Source organism: Pelophylax lessonae, assembly GCF_965119305.1.
Source record: "Pelophylax lessonae genome assembly, chromosome: 1".
In the NCBI taxonomy this organism is placed as follows: domain Eukaryota; kingdom Metazoa; phylum Chordata; class Amphibia; order Anura; family Ranidae; genus Pelophylax; species Pelophylax lessonae.
In genome coordinates this window covers 69,714,807-69,741,806 of record NC_138768.1, presented here as the reverse complement: position 1 = coordinate 69,741,806, position 27,000 = coordinate 69,714,807, and the positions used below count along the sequence as shown (strand labels likewise).

General features: G+C 45.3%; 1 protein-coding gene across 1 annotated transcript in view; it reads left to right on the top strand.

The window, feature by feature from the left end:
- Positions 1-27,000, top strand: part of MTMR12 (myotubularin related protein 12) — a 139,216-nt gene that overhangs the window by 40,308 nt on the left and 71,908 nt on the right. Inside the window, exons 2-3 of the mRNA XM_082251843.1 lie at positions 8,913-8,973; positions 23,709-23,845. Of these exons, the coding sequence (XP_082107969.1) occupies positions 8,913-8,973; positions 23,709-23,845 (198 nt within the window). The remainder of the gene's footprint in view (positions 1-8,912; positions 8,974-23,708; positions 23,846-27,000) is intronic.

Below are 27,000 nucleotides of genomic sequence, written 5' to 3'. Positions count from 1 at the left end.
CGCTGAGAGAGGACTTTAAGTGTTGGGGGCTCCTGTAGGACGATCGGCGTGTAGCTCCCCTCTCCAGGACATGTACTCAGAATTCTCCACATTCCCCTCTGCCAGATTCCAGCCTTGGATGGGTGCCTGCTCTAATGGCTCTGTCCCAACCAAGCTGTTTTCTTCTTTAGTCAATGTATTACCAGTGTTTGATATGCAGGACGGCTGGACTCCAGAGCCAGCTTCTCCTAATGACCAAATCTCTGAGAACTGTGGTCGGGGTACAAACTGCCAATAGAAGGATCCGGTTCTCCATTTTCTTCTTCTCTTATTATGCCTGGCGGTGACCAAATCTGGATTCCAAATGTTAATGCACATCATTATTAACCACTTTAGGACCGGAGGATTTTCCTGCTTTATGTCTGGGCCACTTTTTGCGATTCGGCACTGTGCAAATTTAACTGACAATTGCGCGGTCATGCAACGCCGTACCCAAACAAAATTTACGTCCTTTTTTTCCCACAAACGGAGCTTTCTTTTGGTGGTATTTGATCACCTCTGCGCTTTTCATTTTTTGTGCTATTAATAAAAAAACAAAGCGACAATTTTGAAAAAATAACAATATTTTTCTACTTTGACAGTAAAAAAATATCCAATATATTCAATTTTTGTCATATATTTAGGCCAAAATGTATTTAGCTACATGTCTTTGACAAAAAAATTCTCAATGAGCGTATTTTTAACCGCTTTAAGACTGGAAGATTTTACCCAATTCCTGACCAGGCCATATTTTGCGATTCGGCACTGCGTTACTTTAACGGACAATTGCGCGGTCGTGCGACGCTGTACCCAAATTACATTTATGTCCTTCTTTTCCCCACAAATAGAGCTTTCTTTTGGTGGTATTTGATCACCTGTGCGTTTTTTTTTTTTTTTTTTTTTGCGCTATAAACAAAAAAAGAGCGACAATTTTTTAAAAAATAACAATATTTTTCACTTTTTTTTAATAAGAAATTCCCCCAAAAAAATGTAAAAATCTAAATTTTTTACCATTTTAGGCCAATTTGTTTTCTGTTACATATTTGTAGTAAAAAAGATTGCAATAAGCGTATTTTGATTGGTTTGCGCAATCATGTCTACTAACTACAGGAAAGATATTTATGTAATGTTTATTGTGTTTTTTTTTATTTTTTACTAGTAATGGCGGCAATCTGTGATTTTTTTTTTTTTTTGTGGCACTGCAACATTGCGGCAGACAGATCGGACCCCTGACTGACATTTTTGACACTTTTGGGGGGACCAGGGACATTACTGCAGTAATCAGTGCCAAAAATATGTAGCAGAAAACAAATTGGCCTAAAATGTTTAAAAATTTTGTTTTTTACATTTTATTTTTTGGGAATGTCATATAGCAGAATGGGAAAAATATTGTTTTTTTTTTCCAAAATTGTCCACCTTTTTTTGTTTATAGCGCCAAAAATAAAAATTGCACAGGTGATCAAATACCACCAAAAGAAAGCTCTGTTTGTGGGAAAAAAAGGACGTAAATTTTTGTTTGGGTTCAGCGTCGCACGACCGCGCAATTGTCCGTTAAAGTAACGCAGTACCAATCGCAAAATAGGGCCTGGTCAGGAAGGGGGCAAATCCTTCCGGTCTTAAAGTGGTTAAAATTGCTACAGGGACAGAAACGTACCTGCTCATCTGCCAGAAGTCCAGGGAGCTCCTCCTAATGCGTTGTTTGCTGACAATACAAGGTATTTTCTGCCCTGAAATCCAAAAGACCAGCTTACTCCAACTGCAGAACTTGGTGGAAACCCCCATCCCTTTCTCTTCAAGTGTATACCTTAAAGTGGTTGTAAAGGCAGAAGTTATTCTTTTTTATCTTAATGCATTCTATGCATTAAGATAAAAAAGCTTTCTGTGTGCAGCAGCCCCCCTCAGCACCCCTAATACTTACCTGAGCCCCCTCTCTATCCAGCAATGTCCCTCGGCCAGCCGGGACTCTCCCTCCTGATTGGCTGAGACACAGCAGTGGCGCCATTGGCTCCCGCTGCTGTCAATCAAAGTCAGTTAGCCAATCAGGAGAGAGAGGGGATGAGGCCGAACGGCAGCTTAGGTGCCCCCATAGCAAGCTGCTTGCTGTGGGGGGCACTCGACAGGAGGGGAGGGGCTAGGAACAGCAGAGAGGGACCTGAAAAGAGGAGAATATGGGCTGCTCTGTGCAAAACCACTTCACAGAGGCGGTAAGTATAACATATTTATTAAAAAAAAAAAAAAGATACTTTACAATCTCTTTAATTTTCTGTTGTCTTTTCTTCCAAGAGGCTTTCCACACACTGTGTGTAGGGAAAGGGTTATTGGGAGATGTAGTTCTGGGGAAGTGCCTGTGTCAATGGGAGCTGAGCTTCAAGTAGCTTCCCCTGCAATAGTTTTATGAAACTGCTGAAGATGTCACAGGGCATAATAGCCCTTTTTAAAGAAACAGGATAAAAGAAAAACCTGCTGGGGCATACCTGAGAGAGAGGTTTGGGGTAAAATGTTGGGTGATGCTTGGTTATTCACTTTAACTGCTTCCCGTCCGACCATAGTATATAAACAGATGGACGGGAGCAGCGCTGATGTGGGTGGCTGTACCGATACGTCCCCCTGCATCCGCAGCTTGTGCACGCTCCCTGGAAGCACGCAGCCTGTGCTGTACCAGGCTGCTAATGGCGGCCCTGATACCATGTGATCTCTGTCCTCAGTCAGCAATCACAAAGACAGATGTAAACAATTCATTTCCTGGCATTGTTTACTACTGTGTGATCTCTGTGAACAGTCACAGAGATCACATAGTACAGGGCCATACACAGCCGCCTGGTATCATGTGATAGCTGTTGCCAATCACAGCTATCTCAGTATTTCTCAATGGCTTCTATATCTCTCAAAAAAATAACAATTTCATTTGGGTACAGTTTTGCATGACAGAATAATTGTTATTCAAAGTATGAGAGTGCTGAAAAATGATTGAAGGGGGTGAAAAGGTCCAGACGACTAGAGGTGAACAACCATAACCCTTAACACTAATGGGCCATTAGTAAGATTTTCTGAAGACTTTATCCTTTTAGATTTACCAAAACCAGATAATATGAGGTCAAACCTAAACACTTTCAATTTGTATGCAATCTGGCAGGCCCTTGCACTACATAGAAAAGGTAAATCGGAAGGAAAAAGTCTTCAGAAAATCTTATAGTGTGTATGCCCTTTAGCCTACCACCAATTTAGAGATGGGCTTGGGCGCGTTCGAGTTCCCAAGTGCCCGATCCCGCCAGGAAGCCGACGCTGCACTCTGCTAATCACAGGCACTGAGACGTCTCCCGATTTGTGCAGCTGCGTATTGGGAAATGTCTCACTGCCTGTGATTGGCGGACTGCAGTGTCGGCTTCCTAGCAGGATCGGGGACGTACAAAGTCGTACACGCCAGAGCCCATCTCTACTCAGTTTTAGCTCTTTCACACTCGTGTGCTTTTACCTTGCTAAAAAATGCAAGAAATATATTTCCCTTTAAATCCTAGAGGACTTTTCACATCGGTGCGGTGCATGCTTTATCTTTGGTGCGCTTTTCAAAATCAGACCAAAAATACAGCTCCCCAATAAGGTGCATAAAAACGAGTCAAAAACTCCAAAACAAATTCACCGAATTTGCATTTTTGTGCGGTTTGAGTCGCATGCCCATGTTTCACAGATGCATGCCAACCAGAAAATGCACTGGAAACGCATCAAAAACACATGCAGTTTTAACACCTTTTTTCAATGGAGCAGTGTGAAAACAATCTTAACTGTTAGAGACCCTGCGGCCAGACCACTCACTTCAACAGAAATCTTCCTCTAAGAGTATATTTGCATTTCACATGTTTTAATCATGTTATTTTCTCCCTTGTGTATACATCCAAAAGCACTTTGACTGCTGCTAGGTGCTGCCATTTTAATTGTGACATCAGCAGCACATTTGGAGCAGTCACTCGAGTGACACTAAAGTATCATCTTTCACTTCCTCCCTGACAGTTACGTAATGGTTTAAGTAGGAAGGTAAAGGGAGGGGCTAAGGAGCTGGGCCAGCACATAAAATGACACCCCAGAAAAGGAGGGGTCTGTGCTAAAGAAATTGACTCTTGCTGGAGTTGTCAAATTTGTCTAGCAAAAGTTCAAAGACACATTGCAAGTGAATAAAAATTCTGTTATGGAATGGGAAACCACTGCAAGAAATCATTTAAAATGATGTGATCTTCCTATGTTTTACCTGCATTTTATTTCTTATTTATTTTTTATAAGAAACATGTTACACTTCCCTCCTCTGTATAGTAGTTTTGCACAGGGCAGTATGTATCCTCCTCTTCTCAGGTCCCTCTTTGCTGCTCATGGCCCCTCCCTCCTGTCGAGTGCCCCCACAGCAAGCAGCTTGCTATGGGGGCACCCAAGCCAAACTGCAGCTCTGTGTGTCCATTCAGACAGGGAGCTGCCATTTGGCCCTGCCCCCTCTCTCTCCTGATTGGCTGTGACTTTGATAGCAGCGGGAGCCAATGGTGCCACTACTGTTTCTCAGCTAATCAGGAGGGAGAGGGACTTGTGGACATCGCTGGATAGAGATGTGGCTCAGGTAAGTATTGGGGGGGGCTGCCACACACAGAACGCTTTTTATCTTAATACATAGAATACATTAAGATCAAAAACCTTCTGACTTTACCTCTCCTTTAAGGTTTTTTCACCTTCATGCATTCTGTGCATAAAGGTGAAAAACATTTTGTGCTGCAGCTCCCCCCCCCCGACCCCCCCCTTTTTTCTTACCTGTGCCCGATCCGATCCAACATTGTGCACGAGCGCAGCGGCTCTGGCCGCTCTCGCTCTCCTCATTGGATGGATTGATAGCAGCAGGAACCATTGACTACTACAGCTGTCAATCAAAAGCTGTGACATGGGAGCGGGGGGTGGGTCCGAGTCCCTCTGTCTGCGTCAATGGAAGCAGGATTCAGGAGCGAGCCTGCAAGTGCGCCCTCATGGAAATTGTCGTTTCCTGGGGGGGCACCCGATGGAGAGGAGGGGCCTGGAGTGCCCGGCTTGAAACCCCAGAAGAAGAGGATCGGGGCTGCTAGGTGAAAAACGTTTGCACGGAGCAGGTAAGTATAGGCATGTTTTGTTATTTTTAAAAAAATTGAACGTTTGCAACCACTTTAAGTTGTTGACAGGGTGAGATGACCTTGTAGGCTGCAGAGCCTAGATTTCCACATAAAGTGCGCCGCTTCCATCCAGTAAACTCCTCTAACTCAGTTTGTCTTCCAGACTTCTCCGCCGTGCTTCTGTCTGTACAACCCCCAACAATGCTGTACAAGCAAGTTTATACTAGACCGCTTTTATGGTGCGTCTGGTTTCAGAATGCTAATTATTGGTTTTGATTGTTATAAATAAACTAGTCAGCATAATGGGAGGTTATTAGGCAGCCTGACCTATAAATACGTTATTAGCTCTGCTCCTGATATAGGTACACTCCCTTGTCTTGCATTCCTAAAACAATGAGTTGACTGTTTTAAAAGAAATCAGGTTTTACCATATTCCTTTCATGTCTACTACTATGAACTAGCTATATCAGTATGGTGTAGGCACTTCAGTCCCCTTACTGGTGCCACCATCTTGGATGGTATGGTGCACGCGCAGATGTGCCAAAGAGCTATCTCCATCCTTCTGGAACTGGTGAAGTCCTGTGGCAGACCTGCGCCGGTGTGAGCGTAGAGCGATTGGGAAGGTACGGGACGTTATGTTCAGTCTGCACACGTACTTCCCTAATTGCATCATGTTTGTGAGGGCGCAGAAGTGCCGCAGGATACTGCAGGCCTGACAGAGCACTTCAGCACATCTGCGCATGCATGGATGGGGCGCAACGTAACGGTTGCTTAGGCTACAGGTGGAAATGCTGCCTTGCAGCCTCTTGGAAAAAAAAAAAGAAAACAAACCTAAATCAAAAAACATAAAAATATCAAATTGTGGGGCGAGAACCAGATACAAACAATTAATTTTGGAAGGGAATGCTTTAGGTTTGCCACACACTGTTAGAATTCTGGCCAATTCCTCTACAACAACCGAAATTCTAACAGTGAGTGGTGGCCTTGTCGGCTCAACAAAAGTAGATTACTCAGTTAAACCAAAAATTGCTAACCAAACCGTGCCTGTAATGCCCCGTACACACGTGCAGATTATCTGAAGACTTTTGTCTTCAGATTTACCTTTTCTATGTAGTGCAAGGGCCTGCCGGATTGCATACAAATTGAAAGTGTTTAGGTATGACCTCATATTATATGGTTTTGGTAAGTCTAAAGGAAAAAGTCTTCAGATAATCTGCACGTGTGTACGGGGCATAAGTACTGTTCAGTATTCCGATAGCTGGCACTAGCAGCTGTTGGAATACAAAGGCTGGCAGGGGAATTTGTCCATTCACGCCATTTGTGTGGATGGAGGAATCTGTTTTCTTCCTTTTTATTACAGTATGGCCAGCTTGGTGCCTATATGTACCATTAAGTGGTATCCCTTACTTAGTGGCAGTGAACTCCCATCTCTGACTTTTATCTATAGGTAAGCCTATAATATTATTATTATTATTATTATTATTATACAGGATTAAGAGTCCATTCACACTGCCGCGACTTGTGAGGCGACTTGTGTGCCCTCAAGTCGCCCCAAGTCGCTTGACATAAGAAAAGCAATGTTAATCAATGAGTGCCGTCTTAATTGGCACTACTGACGACTTCTGAAAAGGGTCCTGTACTACTTTGAGGCGACTTGTATTCGACTTGTCCCATATACTTCAATGGGAGTCGCCTCCTTATCTTATTTGAAGCGACTTGTGATCCGACTTTTCATTAAAATGTTCCTGAACAAGAAAAAGATAATTTTTCTTATAATTATTAATAGAGCAGGGTAGTGGCTTCTCTCCACCTGGGCGCTTTTCTTGCAGGCATTTATCGGGCATTTTTGGAGGCAGGCATGACTTTTTTTAGATTTAGTGTCTGGGGGGTCTAAAAAGTGTGAATTTTCAGCTCTGTAGCATGTCCGGAACCAGAAAAAAAAGATAATTTTTCTTAGAATTATTAATAGAGCAGGGTAGTGGCTCCTCTCCACCTGGGCGTTTTTTTTTTGCTGGCATTTATTGGGCATTTTTTGGGCATCTTTGGAGGCAGTGTGAACCGGCTCTTGTAAAGGGCCAACAGTTTGCGCAGCGCTTTACAGTGTGGGGGAAGACAATACAGTTACAGTACAATTCAATACAGGAGGAATCAGAGGGCCCTGCTCGTTAGAGCTTACAATCTAGAAGAATCTACAATCTATAATAAGGCTTACCTATAGGTACTGTAAATATTCCTAAATGTGCACCAATTAGGAGATATTTACTGTACATGCAGCCGGAGATGTCACAGGTGCATGTGCTCTGAAGGAACTGTCACCTAGGCTGTTCCCATAGTGTCCTTTGCCGTAAACAGCGGCTCCTCCACGCATGCGCGGGAGTGATGTCCTTGCAGATTCGGCCAGTCACACAGCTGCAGTCCACGGACCCGGAAGGAAACCGGGTGAAGATGGAAGCGCCTGTAGCGATGATCGCTCGGTGCTCGAAGTTTAACAAAGTTTAACAAAATGTGCTAGTATGCTATGCATACTAGCACAATATGACATTCCCTTTCAGGTTAGAAAAAACATCCTGCCCCTCTCTGCATGTTTCTATTGGCCCATCACTGTGCTGGGTGGCCTTACTGACTATTAGGGAGGGATGGGATGTGGTGTGTGGAGGAGTGTTCGAAACTGCACAATAATGCCTCTTGAAATCCAGAGGGCTCCAATTTGACCCTTCCCATACTAATATTCTTTCCTAAATTCCGATTACTAGTTCTGCCCCAGGCAGTTGAACCTCAGTTTTACCCCCTACCTATGGGAGAACGTGCAGCCACCTTGATAACCCCTGTTGTGTTCGGCAGGGTGCTGCCAGACGCTACCTGTTCAAGTGAACAGGGCCCCACCGCAACCACATGTAATGCTCACCGTTGCAGCTAGGTGGGGCAGGTTTTTCAGGGTTAAAAAAGGTGTTTGGGAGGTGACTTATTGCCTCTCAGTCACTGGTCAACTGCCCTCTGAAAAGTGAACTGCAGATCAGTTTTTAAAGGATAGCAAGGGCTGCCATCGTGTGAGTGAGCCCTAAGTGTAGCTAGGAGCAGTAGGTAGCATTTCCCTGGAGCTGTTTTGTAATGTTAAAAATGTTTTGCACTTACCCAGATGGCTTCCTCAGTGATCATTACCGGGCTCGTCAGTTGTAGTTGCTACTACTAGTTATACCATGGCCTGGATAAGTGAGCATCTTCACATAAATGGTGGCACAAGTCAGGTGCCCGCAGGGATGGTACACTTTGATCTAAATGTACTCTTCACTTTGGAATCGGTACTTGGCTTCCCTCAGGAACCTGGCTGTCCGCTTCATAATTTACTATGATACCTGGCTTCACTGACCAAGAGTGAGATAGTGCTCTTCATAAAATGGCAGAAGTGGAGAGGAAAAAGCACCGACTTTGTAGCGGAAGTCAAAACTCACATGATGGGGCACCTTTTTTGGGGACTTCCAAGCACTGTAGGACAAATATGGGCCTAGAAGTAGATTTAGATTTTAAGCAGTAGACATTCTCTTACATTCAAAAAGTTTGAAACCCGTTAGGAAGTATGCAGTCTCTGATGTTGGTCTGTATGTTGTCTGGTGGATAGAAATAAAACTTTGGAGTGAGCAGAGTTCGGTGTATAGCAAATTCTTTACCTGTATCTTCTAGATTGTAGGTGTGTTTTCTTCTACCCACTGTAATATGTCTGGCTTCTACCATCCATGTGTCTCCATGTGTGCATGTTCAAATATTTCTTTCTGTTCTTCACAGGAAATAGATGTTAAAGAAAAGGAACAAGCCGAAAAGGTGGATGATGTCCCGTTGTTGCCAGGTACTAAACTTTGTGTCTCTTTGGTTTGCTTCTCTACCTATCCAAGGCCCCTTTGACCTTGCTGAAGTTGGCTACTCCGTACACAATGATATCCTTTCATATGCTGTTCAATGGGAGGGTAATTCCATCTTGGGTTTATTTTACTCTCCTCTGCCACTCTGCAGTCACAGTGCATGTGCCAATGTCGTGCTGAAATTGGTTTTCTCATTAAAGAGGAACTGCGGTCTGCTCACATAATTTGTAATAAAAATATCTTTGCCATTCTGAAGCTTCCCTCCAACCACTTTGCATATTGTGTGTATGTATGTGTATATGTATATGTGTGTATATGTATGTGTATATGTGTGTATATGTATGTGTGTGTATATATATATATATATATATATATATATATATATATGTATGTGTGTGTGTGTGTGTGTGTGTGTGTGTGTGTGTATGTATGTATGTATGTATGTATGTATGTATGTATGTATGTATATATATATATATATATATATATATGTATATATATATATATATATATATATATATATATATATATATATATATATATATATATATATATATATATATATATATATATATATATATATATATATATATATATATATATATATATATATATATCTCTTACGTCCTCCGACAGTCGCCGCCTCTTCATATTCGTCACATATGGGGTATTAGACTTTGCCCCGAAGGAGTAGCTAGGCAACAGAATATGTTAACAATAAAGCTTTAACATATCCCACCCTCAAGGGGTGGTCCCCTCAGTCAATACCCTCCTACTTCCTGCAACCATATCTCAGTTTTAGTGGAATAGCAGTAGAGTATACATTCAAACCCCAAAAGAGGGGCGGGGGCGGCGACTGTCGGAGGACTCAGAGAAAGGAATTTTACAGGTAAGATTTTACAAAAATTCCGTTTTCTCTTACGTCCTCCGACAGTCGCCGCCTCTTCATATTCGTCACATATGGGGACGTCCCAAAGCAGTGCAAACATGAGGGGTGGGAAACGCATCCGCGCCGAAAGGCAACGCAGTCTCCACATCAAGAAAGGAACCTTACCAAAGGAAGGAAACCAGCTGGGCAACAGCAAAAATAAGTGCTCAACAGGAGCAACAACCCAGGAAAAGACAAAAAAACCAGTGGATACAAAAAAACTATCCCAACAGCCAGGAGTCCCCAACAAGGGACCCTATGGAACAGCCGCACTAAGAACCTTGCGGCCAAAGGAAGCATCCGCCGATGCCTGAACATCTACTTTGTAGAATTTTGTGAAAGTGTGTACGGTCGACCAAGTCGCCGCCTTACACACCTGGGCTACAGAAGCCCCATGACGGCAGGCCCAAGACGTACTCAGTGATCTAGTAGAGTGCGCCTTCACAGGCACAGGGGGAACCTTCCCCTGCAAGGCATAGGCCTGTTCAATGGTCTGCCTGATCCATTTGGCAAAGGTAGAGGCGGAAGCCGCCATGCCCTTCCGAGGACCCTCTGGAAGAACAAACAAGGAGTCAGTCTTACGAAAAGACTCAGTCGATTTAAGGTAAACCCTTATCGCCCGAACAACATCCAGAGAGTGCAATCTCACCTCCTTCGGATGTTTAGGCTTCGTGCACAACGAAGGCAAAACAATATCCTCGTTAAGATGGAATTCCGAAACTCGTTTCGGTAGAAAAGAAGGATTAGGTCGCAAGACCACCTTATCCAAATGAACAACCAGGTACGGAGACTTGCAGGACAAAGCCGCCAGTTCCGACACTCTGCGAGCCGAAGTGATCGCCACCAAAAAGGCGACCTTTTTGGACAACATAGACAACGAGATCTCCCTGATCTGTTCAAAAGGAGCACGTTGTAACACAGATAGAACTAGATTCAAGTCCCAAGGGGGCAAAGGATCCCTCCTAGGAGGAACCAGATGCCGCACACCCTGAATAAAAGTGCCAACCAAGGAGTTGGAAGCCACGGGACGTTGAAACAGAACGGCCAGCGCCGACACCTGACCCTTAATCGTAGCCAGCGCCAAACGCTGATCGACACCCGTCTGAAGGAAAGACAGCACACGGGAAACCGAGTACGTGCGGGGTGAAAACCCCCTGGACTCACACCAGGCAGAATAGGCCTTCCAAGTACGGTAATAAACCTTCCCCGAGGAAGACTTCCTCGCGTTGATCAAAGTATGAACGACCTCTGGAGAGAGACCCTTCTCCTTCAGGACCTCGGTCTCAACAGCCAGGCCGTCAAAGCCAGCGACTGTAAAGCAGGATGGTAAATCGGTCCTTGAGACAGTAGATCGTCTCGAAGAGGCAGACGCCAAGGAGCGTCGACCGCCAGATTCACGAGGTCTGCGTACCAGGACCGGCGAGGCCAGTCCGGTGCCATAAGAATCACCGTGCTGCGTTCCGAGTGCAACCTGCGAAGGAACCTGGACAGCAACTGAATCGGTGGAAACGCGTACATCAGCCTGTACTGATGCCACGGGGCCACTAACGCGTCCGACGCGTCTGCCCGAGGGTCGCGCGTCCTTGCCACGAACCTCTTCACCTTGTAGTTGAGGCGAGACGCGAACAGGTCCACATCTGGAAGACCCCACTTCGCGCACAACATCTGGAAGACAGCCGGGTGGAGAGACCATTCCCCCTGATCCAGGGTCTGGCGACTCAGATAGTCCGCCTGCCAGTTCTCCACTCCCGGAATGTGAACCGCCGTTATCGCCGGGACATGAGTCTCGGCCCAAGACAGAATGTCGGCCACTTCTCGAGCCGCTCGGGCACTCCTGGTGCCCCCTTGGTGGTTGATGTAGGCCACCGCCGTGGCATTGTCCGTCTGCACCCGAACCGGGCAGCCCCGCAGCCGGTCCGTCCAGCGATGAAGACAGAGCCTTATCGCACGCAATTCCAGAATGTTGATCGGAAGGGAAGACTCCCCCTCCGACCAGGTCCCCTGGGCGGACAGAACGCCCAGAACACCACCCCAGCCCGACAGGCTGGCATCCGTGGTGATTATCGTCCACGAGATCGGACGAAACGACTTGCCCCCGGACACCAACGGGGACTGGAGCCACCACAGAAGGTTTTCCCTGGTGCGATGACTCAACGAGATCTGAAGATCCAGAGATTGAGGTCGCCCGTCCCACCTGGACAGGATCTCCGCTTGGAGACCCCGCGTGTGAAACTGCGCGAAAGGAATCGCCTCGAAGGCCGAGACCATCAATCCCAGACATCTCATACCCGTCCGCAGAGACGAGTGTGGAACGTCCCTGAGGGACCTGACTTCCTCCTGAAGAGTCCTGAGTTTGTCTTCCGGCAGGAAGACCTTCGCCTGCACCGAGTCCAGTATCATTCCCAGATAGGGGAGACGAACCGACGGACTCAGTGTCGACTTTGGAACATTTATCGTCCAACCGAACTCCTGCAGAGTTTGCATTGTGACAGACAGGTCCTTCTCCAGACCCTGTCTGGTCGCAGACCGAACCAGAATGTCGTCCAGATAGCCCAGGGCATTTCTGTCCTGGGGTCTCAATAATGCCAGAACCGGTGCAAGCACCTTGGTGAAGACCCGCGGAGCCGAGGCGAGCCCAAAGGGCAACGCCACAAACTGGTAGTGATCCTCCGCAATGGCAAATCGAAGGTACTTCTGATGACCCTCGAATATGGGGATGTGAAGGTACGCATCCTTCCAAATCGATGGAGGCCATGAATTCCCCCGGAACCAGGGCAGCCACCACCGAGCGCAGGGATTCCATGCGGAACTTGCGAACTCGCACAGAGCGGTTCAGAGCTTTCAAGTCCAGAATCGGACGAACCTTGCCCTCCTTCCTGGGCACGGTGAACAGATTGGAATAAAACCCCCGAAATCTGTCCCGATGAGGCACCGGAACCACCACTCCCTGAGCCCTCAGGTCCCGCACCGCCAGGTGCAGATCCCGCAGGCGCTCTGGAGACAGTTGAAGATTTGAGGGAAAAAATCTGCTCTCCGGCCGAGAGAGAAACTCGATCTTGTAACCAGATCGAACGATTTCCAGAACCCATCTGTCCCTCACACGGGCCAACCAGGGCTGAAGAAAACCGAGCAAGCGTCCCCCCACCCCAAAACTGGGTGAGGGCGCCCCTTCAGGCCGAACTGTTATGGGCCGCAGGTCCGGATTGACCGGACTTCTGTTTCCCAGACCAGGGCTTCTTCTGAGAGCCTTGGCCCTTGAACGGTTTGCCCTTGTAGTGCGGCCGAAAGGCACGAAAGGACCCCTGAGGGGGCCGAAAATGAGCATGCTTCTTCCCAGAAGCCCCCTTAGCCTTGGGGAAATGGGGCAAGAGAGTGCTCTTACCCCCGGTAATCCCCTTAATCAACACATCCAGGGACTCCCCAAAAAGGCGAGACCCATCATAAGGCAGATTGGCTAAGGTTTTACGTGAAGATTGGTCCACCGACCAACATTTCAACCAAACCAGGCGGCGAGACAACACCGCCACGCTGTGCACACGCGCGGCCAACGGAATCAGGTCCAGGTCCGCATCACACAGATACATGACACCCTGGTGGATCTGATCCACCATATCCAGGGTCGCCGCCGAGGCCGAATCGGCCACTAGGACGCGCCTAAGCATCTGCGTCCAACTTGCGATCGCCTGGGCCGCCATGAGAGAAGCAAACAGAGCCTTAAGCATAGAACCCGTAACAGAATAAGTATGACGGGCAAGAGACTCCAGTCTCCTATCCGTGGCATCACGGAAAACAGGGGATCCCTCTGCAGGGATCGCAGTGGCTTTGTTCAAAACCGCAATAGCATGATCCACTGGCGGAGGCACACACCACCGTTCATCAGTGGCAGGCGAGAAAGGATAACGCAGCTTAAATTTACTTGGTACCGCAAAAGGCTTGCGCAAATCGCGCCATTGGTCCTTAACAGCGCGCTGAAAATCAGCATTGCAGGGAAAAACCTGCGGCGTCCTGCGTTTTCTCTGCGTCCCATAAGCCGCCAAGGCAGCTGGGGGACACACCTCGTCCTGCAAACGTAGCGTCTGCTTAATGGAAGCAATCAACTCATCCATGATTGCAAGCTCTTCAGGCGAGCCAGGGGGAGAATTATCAACCCCCTCAACTTCAGCCTCTACCTCAGACCCCACTAGATCAAGAGAGGAGCGGGACCCCGATAGGGGGGTCCCCGCCAGAACAGCCCCATCACCTTCACCCTCAGAATCAGAGGACAGAGCAACTCTGGGCCGTTTAGTAGATTGAGCAGCCACCAGCATTTGCACCTGTGCAGCAAGGCCAGCCACAATAGTGGCTAAATCCCCCCCTGGGGGGGAAACAGCGGTCCCCTGGCTTTCCACCAATACTGTGGGAAACTTGCCCTCCTGAGAATCCATTGCCCCTGTATGCCAGACAACCAAGGGTTAACTGCCCCCTTACAGCAAGCGCGGCAAGCGCAGCCCACCGCACCACACTCAGGCACAATGAGACCCCCACAGGGAATATACAGACTGAATACAGGCAATGGAACACAGGAATAGAAGGATAAAACCTGAGGAGACTCCGCTGCTGCTGCTGCCTCGATCGGTGCTTCCAGGAGAGAGGAAGTGATGCTGCCAGGGCGCTCTATGTAAGCCTATGGAGGCTACAAGAAAATGGCCGCCGTGCATGTAAACCATGCGGCCGGAGCGGGCGCCGGTAAAATGGCGTCGTTTGGCGCCGAAATCGCCGCTCCACAGTGCATAAAATCACACACAATATTATCCCATTATATGGATACATGTTAGATCGCCGCAGCGATCGCTGTATATGCCCCAACATGCCATTAAAAACATGCCCCACAGCACACAGCTCCTCACACTGCCCAGCCTGACATACTCAGTGTCATACAGCTCCCCCCCCCCTTGCAGCCCACAGCATGCAGCCGAGAGATAGGGAGACAAGCAGTGTGAACAGAGGCAGGTTACACAGTCCCAGACTGAGACCCCCCCCAGACAGACAGGTCCCCACATAGATACACTTACCTCACATGGCGTGGGGAACCCGCACAGGCGAACAAGCCGCTGCACATGAGGCAGGGAGAGTCGCAATTCAAGACGCACACAATGGCGGTTCAGAAACCGCACAGCGTCCGGTGAGGTAGCCACCTCACCAATCATCCCTGCACCGAACAGGGATGGGTCGTTCACTGTGCCAGGAGCGTTACCTGGCTGAACGCTCGATGGCAGACTGGGAAGCCACTGACCCACGACCTGCGACCAGGGGGATCAGCCCGAGACCCAGTCCGCATGATCCTCTTCGTCCGAAGAACTAACTAATGCTGACAAAAATAACAGCTAATTAAAGGTAGAGAGAAAACTCAAACAAAATATCAAAAAGAAGAAAGAGTCTGGGACAAAAAGTCCCAGCACAGAGAGAGCCAGCCACTCCTGACAAGCTAGACATTAAAACTGAGATATGGTTGCAGGAAGTAGGAGGGTATTGACTGAGGGGACCACCCCTTGAGGGTGGGATATGTTAAAGCTTTATTGTTAACATATTCTGTTGCCTAGCTACTCCTTCGGAGCAAAGTCTAATACCCCATATGTGACGAATATGAAGAGGCGGCGACTGTCGGAGGACTCAGAGAAAGGAATTTTACAGGTAAGATTTTACAAAAATTCCGTTATATATATATATATAATTTCACAAAAAAGAGTACACCCCTTATATGTTTTGAAAATATTTTATTATATCTTATGTGACAACACTGAAGAAATTACACTTTGCTACAATGTAAAGTAGTGAGTGTACAGCTTGTATAAGTGCCCATTCACACTTCCGCGACTTGTCAGCCTGACAAGTCGCGGTCCATGCAGTGCTACCGGAACTGTTCTAATAGGAGCGACTCAAGTCGCTCCGACTTAGAAAATAGTTCCTGTACTACTTCGTGGGCGACATCGGAGCGACTTGCATTGACATTCATTAAATGAAGTCCGTGCAAGTCGCAGTTTACGCGACTTCACAGGTCTCCCCCAAAGTGCCGGTTCACACTACCGCGGCACGACTTCGGGGGTGACCTGTGAAGTCGCTTGCACCGCGACTTGCACGGACTTCATATAATGAATGTCAATGCAAGTTGCTCCGATGTCGCCCCGAAGTAGTACAGGAACTATTTTCTAAGTCGGAGCGACTTGAGTCGCTCCGATTAGAACATTTCCCGTAGCACTGCATGGACCGTGACTTGTCAGGCTGACCAGTCGCCTGACAAGTTGCAGTAGTGTGAATGGGCACTTAAAGTGTAAATTTGCTGTCCCCTCAAAATAACTCAACATACAGCCTTTTAATGTCTAAACCGCTGGCAACAAAAGTGAGTACACCCCTAAGCCAAAATGTCCAAATTGGGCCCAAACTGTCAATATTTTGTGTGGCCACCATTCTTTTCTAGCACTGCATTAACCCTCTTGGGCATGGAGTTCACCGGAGCTTCACAGGTTGCCACTGGAGTCCTCATAATGGAGCTGGTGGATGTTAGAGACCTTGCGCTCCTCCACCTTCCGTTTGAGGATGCCCCACAGATGCTCAATAGGGTTTAGGTCGGGAGACATGCTTGGCAAGTCCATCACCTTTACCCTCAGCTTCTTTAGTAAGGCAGTGGTGCTCTTGGAGGTGTGTATCAGGTCATTTATCATGTTGGAATACCGCCCTGCGGCCCAGTCTCCGAAGGGAGGGGATCGTGCTCTGCTTCAGTATGTCACCGTACATGTTGGCATTCATGTTTCCCTCAAACTGTAGCTCCTCAGTTCGGGCAGCACTCATGCAGCCCCAGGCCATAACACTCCCACCACCATGCTTGACTGTAGGCAAGACACACTTGTCTTTGTACTCTTCACCTGGTTGCCACCACACAGAGGAGATAGACCTAAAAGACCTCAAATCTCTCCATAAAGAGGACCTGTCACGGCACATGCTGTTACAAGGGATGTTGTTCATCCCTTGTGATAGCAATTAAGTTAGTACAAAAAAAAAATTGTGAAAATAAATTTGTGTATAAAATAAATTAATAAATAATAATTTAAAAATGAACGCCCCCCCCGCCCCCATACCACTGTGCTTACGTGCAAATGCCTATGCATATGTTACTCCCGCACCCATATGTAAATGGCGATCGCACTACACGTGAGGTATTGTCACCAATGTCAGAGCGAGAGCAATAATTCTATATACATAAATTCTTCAAGTATATAAACAGTAAGAAAGTGAGGCCAGAACACATTGGCCCCCATGAAAGACAAAGGGAATCTGGCCACAGAGGACCGAGAGAAGGCGAAAGTGTTAAATTATTTATTTTCTTCAGTCTTCACAGAAGGATTGGGGGGCTACACTAACCCAGCTTGTAATGATAAATTAAATAATACACCTCAGGAAGTACCCCCATGGTTAACAGAAGATAGACTTTTAGAACTAAACTAGAGAAACTTAAGGTAAATAAATCACTGTGACCGGATGGCTTGCACCCAAGGGTTCTTAAGGAACTCAGTCAGGATATAGCCAGACCATTATTCTTGATCTTTACAGATAGTTTACTGACGGGAATGGTGCCAGCTGATTGGAAAAAAGCCAACGTGGTACCAATATTTAAAAAAGGGCCGAGATATATCCCAGGTAACTATAGGCCAGTCAGCCTAACCTCTGTAGTCTGCAAGATTTTGGAGGGTATGTTAAGGGACTATATACAAGACTTTAGTAATGAAAATGGTATTATTAGTAGTAATCAGCATGGATTCATGAAAAATCGTTCTTGCCAGACCAATCTATTAACGTTCTATGATGAAGTGAGCTGCCATTTAGATAAAGGAAGGCCTGTGGATGTGGTGTATCTGGACTTTGCAAAGGTATTTGACACCGTTCCCCACAAACGCTTACTGTACAAACTAAGGAATGTAGGTATGGACCATAGGGTGAGTACCTGGATAGAGAACTGGCTCCAGGGGAGAGTCCAGAGGGTGGTGATTAATGGGCAGTACTCGGATTGGGCGGCTGTGGAAAGTGTTTAATTCATTTGTTCGTAAATGATCTAGAGGAGGGGATATCCAGCACAATCTCGGTATTTGCGGTTGATACTAAACTAAGCAGGGCAATATCGCCTATGCAGGATGTGGAAACCTTACTACAAGCAGACCTGAACAAAATAATGGGGTGGGCAACTAGGTTGAGGTTTAATGTTTAATGTTGAAAAATGTAAGGTAATGCACTTGGGTGTCAGAAATACGAACGCAAGCTACTCACTGGGGGGGGGGACCTCTTGGTGAATCTAAGATGGAAAAGGACCTGGGGGTCCTAGTGGACAACAGGCTTGGCAGTGGCATGCAATCTCAAGCAGCTGCAAGCAAAGCCAATAGAATACTGGGATGTATAAAAAAGGGGATTCACTCCAGAAATAAAGAGATTATTCTCCCGCTCTACAAGACTCTGGTCTGGCCACATCTGGAGTATTCCGTCCAGTTCTGGGCACCGGTCCTCAGGAAGAATGTGCTGGAACTGGAGAGAGTCCAGAGATGGGCGACAAAAATAATTAGGGGAATGGAGGATCTCAGCTATGAGGAAAGACTGCAGGCATTGAACCTATTCTCTCTGGAGAAGAGACGATTGAGGGGGGATATAATATCAATGTACAAATACTGTACTGGTGACCCGAGCATAAGGAACAAACATTTCAGAGAAAGGGAATACAATAAGACACGTGGCCACTCACTAAAACTAGAGGAAAAACGGTTTAACCTTAAAACACGTAGGGGGTTCTTTACTGTCAGAGCAGTGGGGATGTGGATTTCTCTTCCACAAGCAGTGGTATCAGCGGGGAGCATCGATAGCTTCAAAAAAGGATTAGACGGGCACCTTAAAGACCACAACATACAGGGGTATACAATGTACGGTTAAAAGCAAACACACACACATCATAGGTTGAACTGGATGGACTGATGTCTTTTTTTTCAACCTCACTAACTATGGAACTATGTAATTCTAGCAGCAGACCTCCTGTGCCACTCTAAACTGGTAACCTGTAAAGGCGTTTAAAGCGGCGCCTATAGAGAATTTTAAGCACCACAGTTTGCCACCATTCCACGGGCAGACGCAATGTTAAAGCATGAAATGTTATGTTATTTACTTGGCATAACATCTTTCACATTATACAAAAAAATTGGGCTACCTTTACGGTTTTTTTATTCATGAAAGTTTTTTTTTTTTTTTGTTTCCAAAAAAAATTGCGTTTAAAAAAACCGCATGACATTAAAAATTGCAACACCCACCATTTTATTCTATAGGGTCTCTGCTAAAAAAAAAAAAAAATTATAATGTTTGGGGGTTCGAAGTCATTTTCTAGCAAAAAGGAGTAGATTTTTACATGTAGGAGCGAAGTGTCAGAATAGGCTTTGGAAGCAAGTGGTTAAATACCAGCAGGTTGACGTGTCATGGAGCTGCAATCCGCAGAGGTCAGTTGCTGGGTTTTTTTTTTTTTTTCAAAACTGCAGAAGATGATCAGTAACAAGGAGAAATTGCGTGTTCTGCTTTGTATCTGTTGAGATAATTTCCTCTTGCATTGTCCGTCTTGCATGGCTGTTCTATTGTCAGCAGCCCTCCGGGTTATTTCCTGTGCTCAGTGGTCACCATTCTCCTGATGTAATATGTATTGAAAGGAAGGAAGGGGTGAGCAATGGGCTTGTTTATTTGTCTGTGCCGACCAGATGATGTTAATCCGCATTTATTTTATTCTTTAATTAACAAAAGTAAAATCGGAAATCGGTGAACCGAAAACACAAACCAAGGTTTTGGAAAAAGTAAAAATAGAATTTCCTTTTATGTGTATTATTCATCAACGGACAACGGACAGCCTGGGGCAGCGCAGTGCTTTCCTAATAAAGTGTGAACATGTCCCATACCTACAAGGCTATAGCTTTCAGGGGCTCCAGCAGCTCATTAAGTGGATGTTCAGTATTGTAGCAGCATCAGTATACATTGCTTGGTGTGCAGATATTACAGTAATGAACGAACGCTGGATACCATTTGGGATTAAAGGCTAAAGTCTCCTTTTTGGGGAAAAAAATAAGAAATGCACATATTTTTGCATGACAAAAAAATGTGCATTTATAATTTTCACCCCCCAGGAGCCTTCAAAGCATTTCATTCCTGATCAGGGGTGCAATGCCAGGATCCTACAGACAAGCCTGGCAGCTTTCTGCCCATACCTCCTATACAAACTGACTGTATACAAGCTGCAAGGCTTGTGAATGAACTACAAGAGCGCTAATCAGCGCCCTCGTAGTCCATTGAGAACTACCAGTGTAAAAATTGTAGACTAAAATATTTTCTTAATGAATTTTGTCAGCTGCATTTTTCCAGTGACAAAAACTAAACAAAAATGACTCTGAATTTTTGTCACTTGACGAAAAATTATACCGAAAATCAATTCCAACAAAAATGTGAGGAAGGGACGTTTTACTTATAAAGACGTTGTATAATAGCTAAAGACAGATACTCTTGTGGAGGGATCTGGGGGTCTAAAAGACCCCAAACCCCTCCTCTGCACTTAAAAGCATTCAAAACGCCAAGTTTGGTTGTTTTGAATGCTGTCTTTTTTTTTTAAATCTGGCGCCAGACAGCACCCGGAAGTGATGTCATGACATTACTTCCGGGTTTTTGCATGGAGACCCAATCCGAGCCAAATGCAGCTTTGATCAGGTCTTCGGCGGCCGTGCAGGCTGGTTGCCCGGGTCTCCCGGTGGGACGGGCGAGCCGCGGAAGGGAGGTGGGGACGTCTCCTCCCGCTCCTTGTAATGACAGCCGAGCGGCTTCTCAGCCGCATCAGTTGTCATTACAACCGTCGGCTATGGACGCCGGTACCGGGGTGATGCCTCTAGCTGCAGGCATCACTCCAGTACAAGCACTTTACCTAAATATCAGCAATATCAGTAACCTCATGGGCCGATTCCGATATATCGGGGAAAGTGCATATCGGCCCCCAATATTTAAGCTTTGCCGATAGTCAGTCGATGTAACGCTCCTGCGTTTCTTATATGGTGTGGATTTTCAGCTGCAGAAATAGTTCCACGTCAGTTGTCATGTAAGAGATATGCTGAGATACCATTCCCAACCTCAATGACTCATTAAGGTCTTATTTAGCCAGTAAATACACACAATTAGCAAGCTGGTTCCTAGAGTGACTTTATATATGTGGTAACACAATGATGAAGGTTTGAGGGATAGGTTGAGTGGAGGTGGTAGGTGATAGACACTTGAAGGTGAGACAGTAGCAGATGGATGCAGGAAGGTTTAACAATGTTGTATGATAGCAGATGATAGAATAGCAGGTGGACATACAAAAGAGATCAACCCAGTGCAGAAAAGTAGCAGTAGTCTCAAGAGCTAGCAATCTAGTTTATGCAACTTAGTATAAGTTTATAGAGAATTCCCCTGCGGGGTACTTAGCACTATTAGCGATACAGCCGAAGGGTGGTTCAGGAGAGGCGGATGATCCAGTAGCGGGATACAGGGATCAGCGCAGCGAGGTTCCGTCAGCGAAGTAAGCTTGCAAGCATGGAAGCTTCAAGCAAGGTTAGCATCCAGATAAAGGTGTTTGAACGAACACATGTGAGTGAGAGCCGACGCCTTAAATAGCCATCTAGTCCGGCGCTGAGTGATGACAGCTCCAGTCTTAAAGGTGTATGCGCACCTTTCCAAAAGTAAATGGTAGGGCGCATACACTTGTGGAAAGTGTAATTTAGGGTACCAAAGGTACCGGAACATTACAGTCGATCGCTAATGCATATGCATGAAGGTAAAAAACCTTCATTGTGCAGCATCCCCCTCTAATACTTATTTAAGCCCCCTCTCGGTCCAGCGATGTCCACGAGTGCCCTGCCTCTTTGGGGACTTGCACTCCTGATTGGCTTTTCGCAGCAGCGGTAGCCATTGCTGTCAATCACAGCAAGTGAGCCAATCAGGAGACGGAGAGGGCGGGACTGAGCCACCGCTTCATGTGTGAATGGTCATACTGTGCTGCGGCTTGGGAGCATGCCTGCTTGGGTGCCCCCACAGCAAGCTGCTTTATGTGGGGGCACCTGGAAGAAGGGAGGGGGCCGGGAGCACTGGCATGGGACCTGAGAAGAGGAGGATCCGGGCTGCTCTGTGCAAAAGCATCACACCGAGCATGTAAGTATAACGAGTTTGTTTTTTTTTTGTTTTTAATTAGAAAAAACAGGGCTTTAATATCGCTTTAAATAATGCATTACATTTTGACTAAACCCATTAAATTTTAGTTAATTAAAATGATTTTAATCAACTAAAATGTGCTGGAGATTCCAGTCGACCAAAATAAGACTAAAACTAAAACCATTCAGAAGACTAAAATACAACTAAAATTTAAACCATTCATATGACTAAAATACGACTAAAACTAAAATTACATTTTAGTCAAGATTATAAAATGCGACTAAAACTAAAATGACATTTTAATCAGGATTATGACTAAAACTAAATTGAAATGTGACGTCAAAATTAACACTGAGCACTACAAAGCCGTAAGCCGTAATGGTTGACAGTACTTGTAGTTCTCTCCTTCGCAGATCACTGAAAATGAAAGGCACCCAGCCCACACAGCTGCGCTGTTTTTAAGATGGGAACGCAGGTAGAAGAACCCCCGCCTGCTGTCACAGGGTTGGGGAATCAGGGGTGCAGGTCTGGAGCATGTTAAACAGTACACCTAAATTACGAGTGTAATATGCTCTGAAAGATGAACCTATCCTTTAAGCACAGTAAATGAACTATGATATTAACGCACTGCCTATATGACTTCTGATTTGTGTTATGAATGAACTTTAAGAATATAGATGCTGTGGGCATGGGCATTCGCAAGGGTGGGCAAGTGCCCCCCCCCCCCCCCTTAGAATCTCAACTTCCCCTTTAAAGTGGTTGTTTATACTATCCCGTCTGGTCTGTTTATTAATCCTGTGTGCCCGTGCCCCTGTGTCTGTGCTTTAAAAAAATAAGCCGTTACTAGTTTTCAGAGCGCCAATCACTGCCCGCGTGACCCGCCGGCTCTCTCCTCTCCCCGTCTGACAACTGCCTGTAGGGGGGTGCGGCTGAGGATTCCTCGCTGAAGTCAGTCGGGAGGGGAGGAGAGAGGCGGCAGGTCACATGAACGGCAATCGGCGCTCTAAAAACTGGTAAAGGATAGAGGAGGACAGAGCTGCGGATGACGGAGGCACGTAAACTGACCACAATATCAGGGCTCAGCAGTCATAGTATGCCGTTGTCAGTTTACAGAGGGGAGGGTAGAAACTGGCAGGATCAGCCAGGTATTTTAGGTGATAGAAGGGGCCAGATTACACAGCACAAGCACTGTGCTGTAAACTTGCTTTAAGGAAAAAGGATCAATATTTTTTTTATTTTTGTTTTTTTTTTTAGGTAACAACGTTTTAAAAATAAGTTCTGCCGTTTTCCCCTTTAAAAATAAATCCTCACAAATCACAGCTCTCGCAGTGACTGATTTCGCCTTCATGACATTGTTGAAAAGGGGCGGGGCATGGGTGACTTTAAAATGATGCACCCCCCCCCGGAAAAAAAGTTCTGCGGATGCCCATATGACAGTGGGGGACTTTGGGGTACGGTTTGAGGGACAAAAATTGCCCAACGTTGGGCTTTAATCTGGTTTCAGAAAGTGTCTCGATAGGACTGGCAGTCATGTCATTGGGTACGGCAGTAACCAGATCTTCTGTGTGTCTCTTCCAGGTGAGATGCTTCTTTGTGAAGCCAGCAATGTCTTCAAGTGTTCCCAGGAGGAAGGATCTCAGCGCGGGGTCTGCGGGAGACTCATCTGCACCAACTTTAAGATCACCTTTCTGTGCGAAGAAATGCAAGACGATAACGTGAGCAAAGTCTTCCTTTCTGGTTATTTATGTGAATGACCTAAAGCAATAAAATCAGTTGTCACTTAGACATCACCCCTCCCAGCTTTCCGAGACTGAACTTTTAATGAGGCAGATCCTGCTATTCACCAATTAATAGAAGACCCCACAGACCATTGATAACATTGTTTGCATTCTTACATTTATTAGGTATTTATATAGTGCCGACAATTTTTATGCAGCTGTTTACATTTTTTTTTGTACATTTTCATCCGTTACTGCCCTCAACGAGTCTACAATATAAGATGCCTATCTCACATTCATACCTATACTACAGACTTTAGACAGGATCCAATTAATCTACCAGCATGTCTAGGAGGAAACCAGTGTACCCAGAGGAAACCCGCACAAGGGTGAACATGCAAACTTCAGGCAGGTAGTACCATAGGTGGAATTCAAATTGACAACCTTCGTACTACTAGGCAGAAGTGCTAACCACTTGGCCAATGCGCTGTCCATACCTGCCCCAGTCAATATCTACGTAAATGGCGTACAAGAATAAAAATGAAAACAATTGTCCTGTTTGTACCAGCCAAGTTCCACCAGATTTCTGAGATAAATAAAAATCAGAATTAGAAAATGTTTATTAGTTTACATTTGCACTAATTTTTGGGGGCGGGCGGTTGGTAAAAATTTGTGGTTTTACAACCCACCACCCCAAACCTGCACACCCCTTAAGCTGAAAAGGCAGCCAGCCACATGCATTGATCCCTGTTGTGTTTGGAGGCAATTCCACCGCCAAATGCAACCCATTCATGTGACTGGGGCTGCAACCGCAAGCCAAACGCTAGGCTTTCACTGGTGGCACAGTATTGCATTCCAAAATCCCTGTTTAGCTGCCAAAAATTATAATTTTAAAGAATAACGAGCAATACCAATAATAAGAAATCATCAAAATACTAGTGGTTAGACTCTGCCTTTGGCACATCCCTCCTGTACTATACAAAATAGTTTCCCTTGAATATTAGGACTTTTTAGGCACTTTTATGTTTGATCATACAAATGAGAAAAATGTTTATAAAAAAATTATAAATTTTATTAATACATGTTAAAAAAATTGGTTATTACAAATACAAGAAATACATGACAATGTTCACACGACACAATGTGTATATATATATATATATATATATATATATATATATTACGATGGACTGCGAAAAATACATTGTGTCGTGTGAACATTGTCATGTATTTCTTGTATATTTAATAACCAATTTTTTAACGTGTTAATAAAATTTATAATTTTTATAAACATTTTTTTATTTGTTTGGTCAAACATAAAAGTGCCTAAAAAGTCCCAATATTCGGGGGAAACCATTTTGTATAAGAAGAAGCAGTTGTTTAGTTTGCCTTTTACCGCTCTCTGAAACGCAATCCACCGTGGATCGCTCTTCAGAGAACAGCACAGGTGCAATTGTGAAAAAAAAGGAACTGAGAGAACAAAGTAATAAGGACTGTCCCTCTAAATTTGCAGTTCTAACCCAGGGGTATGGGAATCAAGTGATAGAGTTATAGGAATGCATCTCTACATAATGAAAAAATAAATAAAATACCTTAAAACAGAATTCTCCTTTTTATTGAACCCTAAATCATAGTGAAGAAATCAATTTGATGTGTCAGATGACGCATGCGTAACATTGTCAGGAACTAGACTTCTATTTTATGTGTTGGGTGCTCAAAACAACAGCAAAAATGTTGCTAACGTACTGTATGTATCTGAGCCTTGTCTTTTTTAATATATAAATACATTTTTATTTTTTTCAATTGCTCTGTTCTTCTCCATATCTCTATCCATATAAGTAAAGCAAATTCTATCTTTTGAAGTCACTCCGGTACTTAATTGGACTGGTGATAGTAATTGTAACAGTCTGGAGGGGGGTATAGGGAGATATCCCAATATGGGGGGGGGGGGTCTGTAATTGTAAAATAGTAAAAAGCCCAGCTAAACCTTGCTGGAAATGAGTCAGCTTGGATTTATTTTAAATGTAAAATAATCACAGCCACTTTAAAAGGGTGGGTGTATAGCTGCATGCGGGCTTTGGCTTCTCTTGTGTGTATATTTGTGTGGTGTTGCTTTAAAGAACAGGTTCTCCAGGATCGTTATATACATAAAAAAAAAAAAAGCCTTCCATAATCTTCAGGAGACAAAGCTTGTTGCACCCTTGAAACAACAAAAACCACCTTATTTTTTTCTTTAAAGCAAACTTCCCTAAGCAGCTTATTGAGCAAAATTAATCGCTCATTTCATCCCTACAAGAAAGTAATTTCACTTTTTTTTTTTTTTTTTTTTGATAAAGTGCTTTGCAAGTGTCATAATTTGCATCAATTTGATTGCTGAATGAGAGATTTTAAAAGTGACACATTCACTTTAAAAGAGTACCTCCACTTTTGAGAAAAAGACAATCCCTGCTTAATGCTCAATGCTCATTGTAAGGATTTTAACAAACTTTGTAGCAGATTCCTTTCTGTTTCTGCTCTGAAGAAATAGCAGTTTGTTTCACTATGTCCTGTGCAGACTGATTCTGAATGGGAGCAACTGGTTCATTTATAATCGCCTGGTAAGCCTGATGAGAAAAGCTGCAGTGTCTGCTTCCCTTTAGAAGTATTTAACTCTTGGGGAGTATCTCATAAAAACCGGACTTCCTATTGCAGGGGATGCCTTATTTGACTTGTATCTTAATGTAGACTCCTGGGAAAATCAGTGAGCCAGTCACACAAGCAGAACATTCCATTCCTAGGGGCACTGTGTACACAATGCCTGCAGTTTGTCCTATTACATTGGATTTTAAAGCGGTGGTATACTCCGCTTTTTAACTTTTACCTACAGGTAAGCCTATATTAGGGCTTACCTGTAGGTAAAATTAATATCTCCTAGACCTGCATGGTTTAGGAAATATTCACCCTGCATGTAGCCGCTGACACCAGCGGTGCATGCGCTCTGAAGGTCTGGCGGACCTTCAGAGCTCCTTGCAGGCTCCTTGCGCGCGGGAGTGACATCATCGTGGCTTCGGCCACTCACAGTGCCGGAGCCGCTGAACCCGGAAGGGACGCCAAGGGAACATGTCAGCTCCCTCAGCGGTGTCCGGGCGACCGTGTCGGGGCTTCGTTCTAAG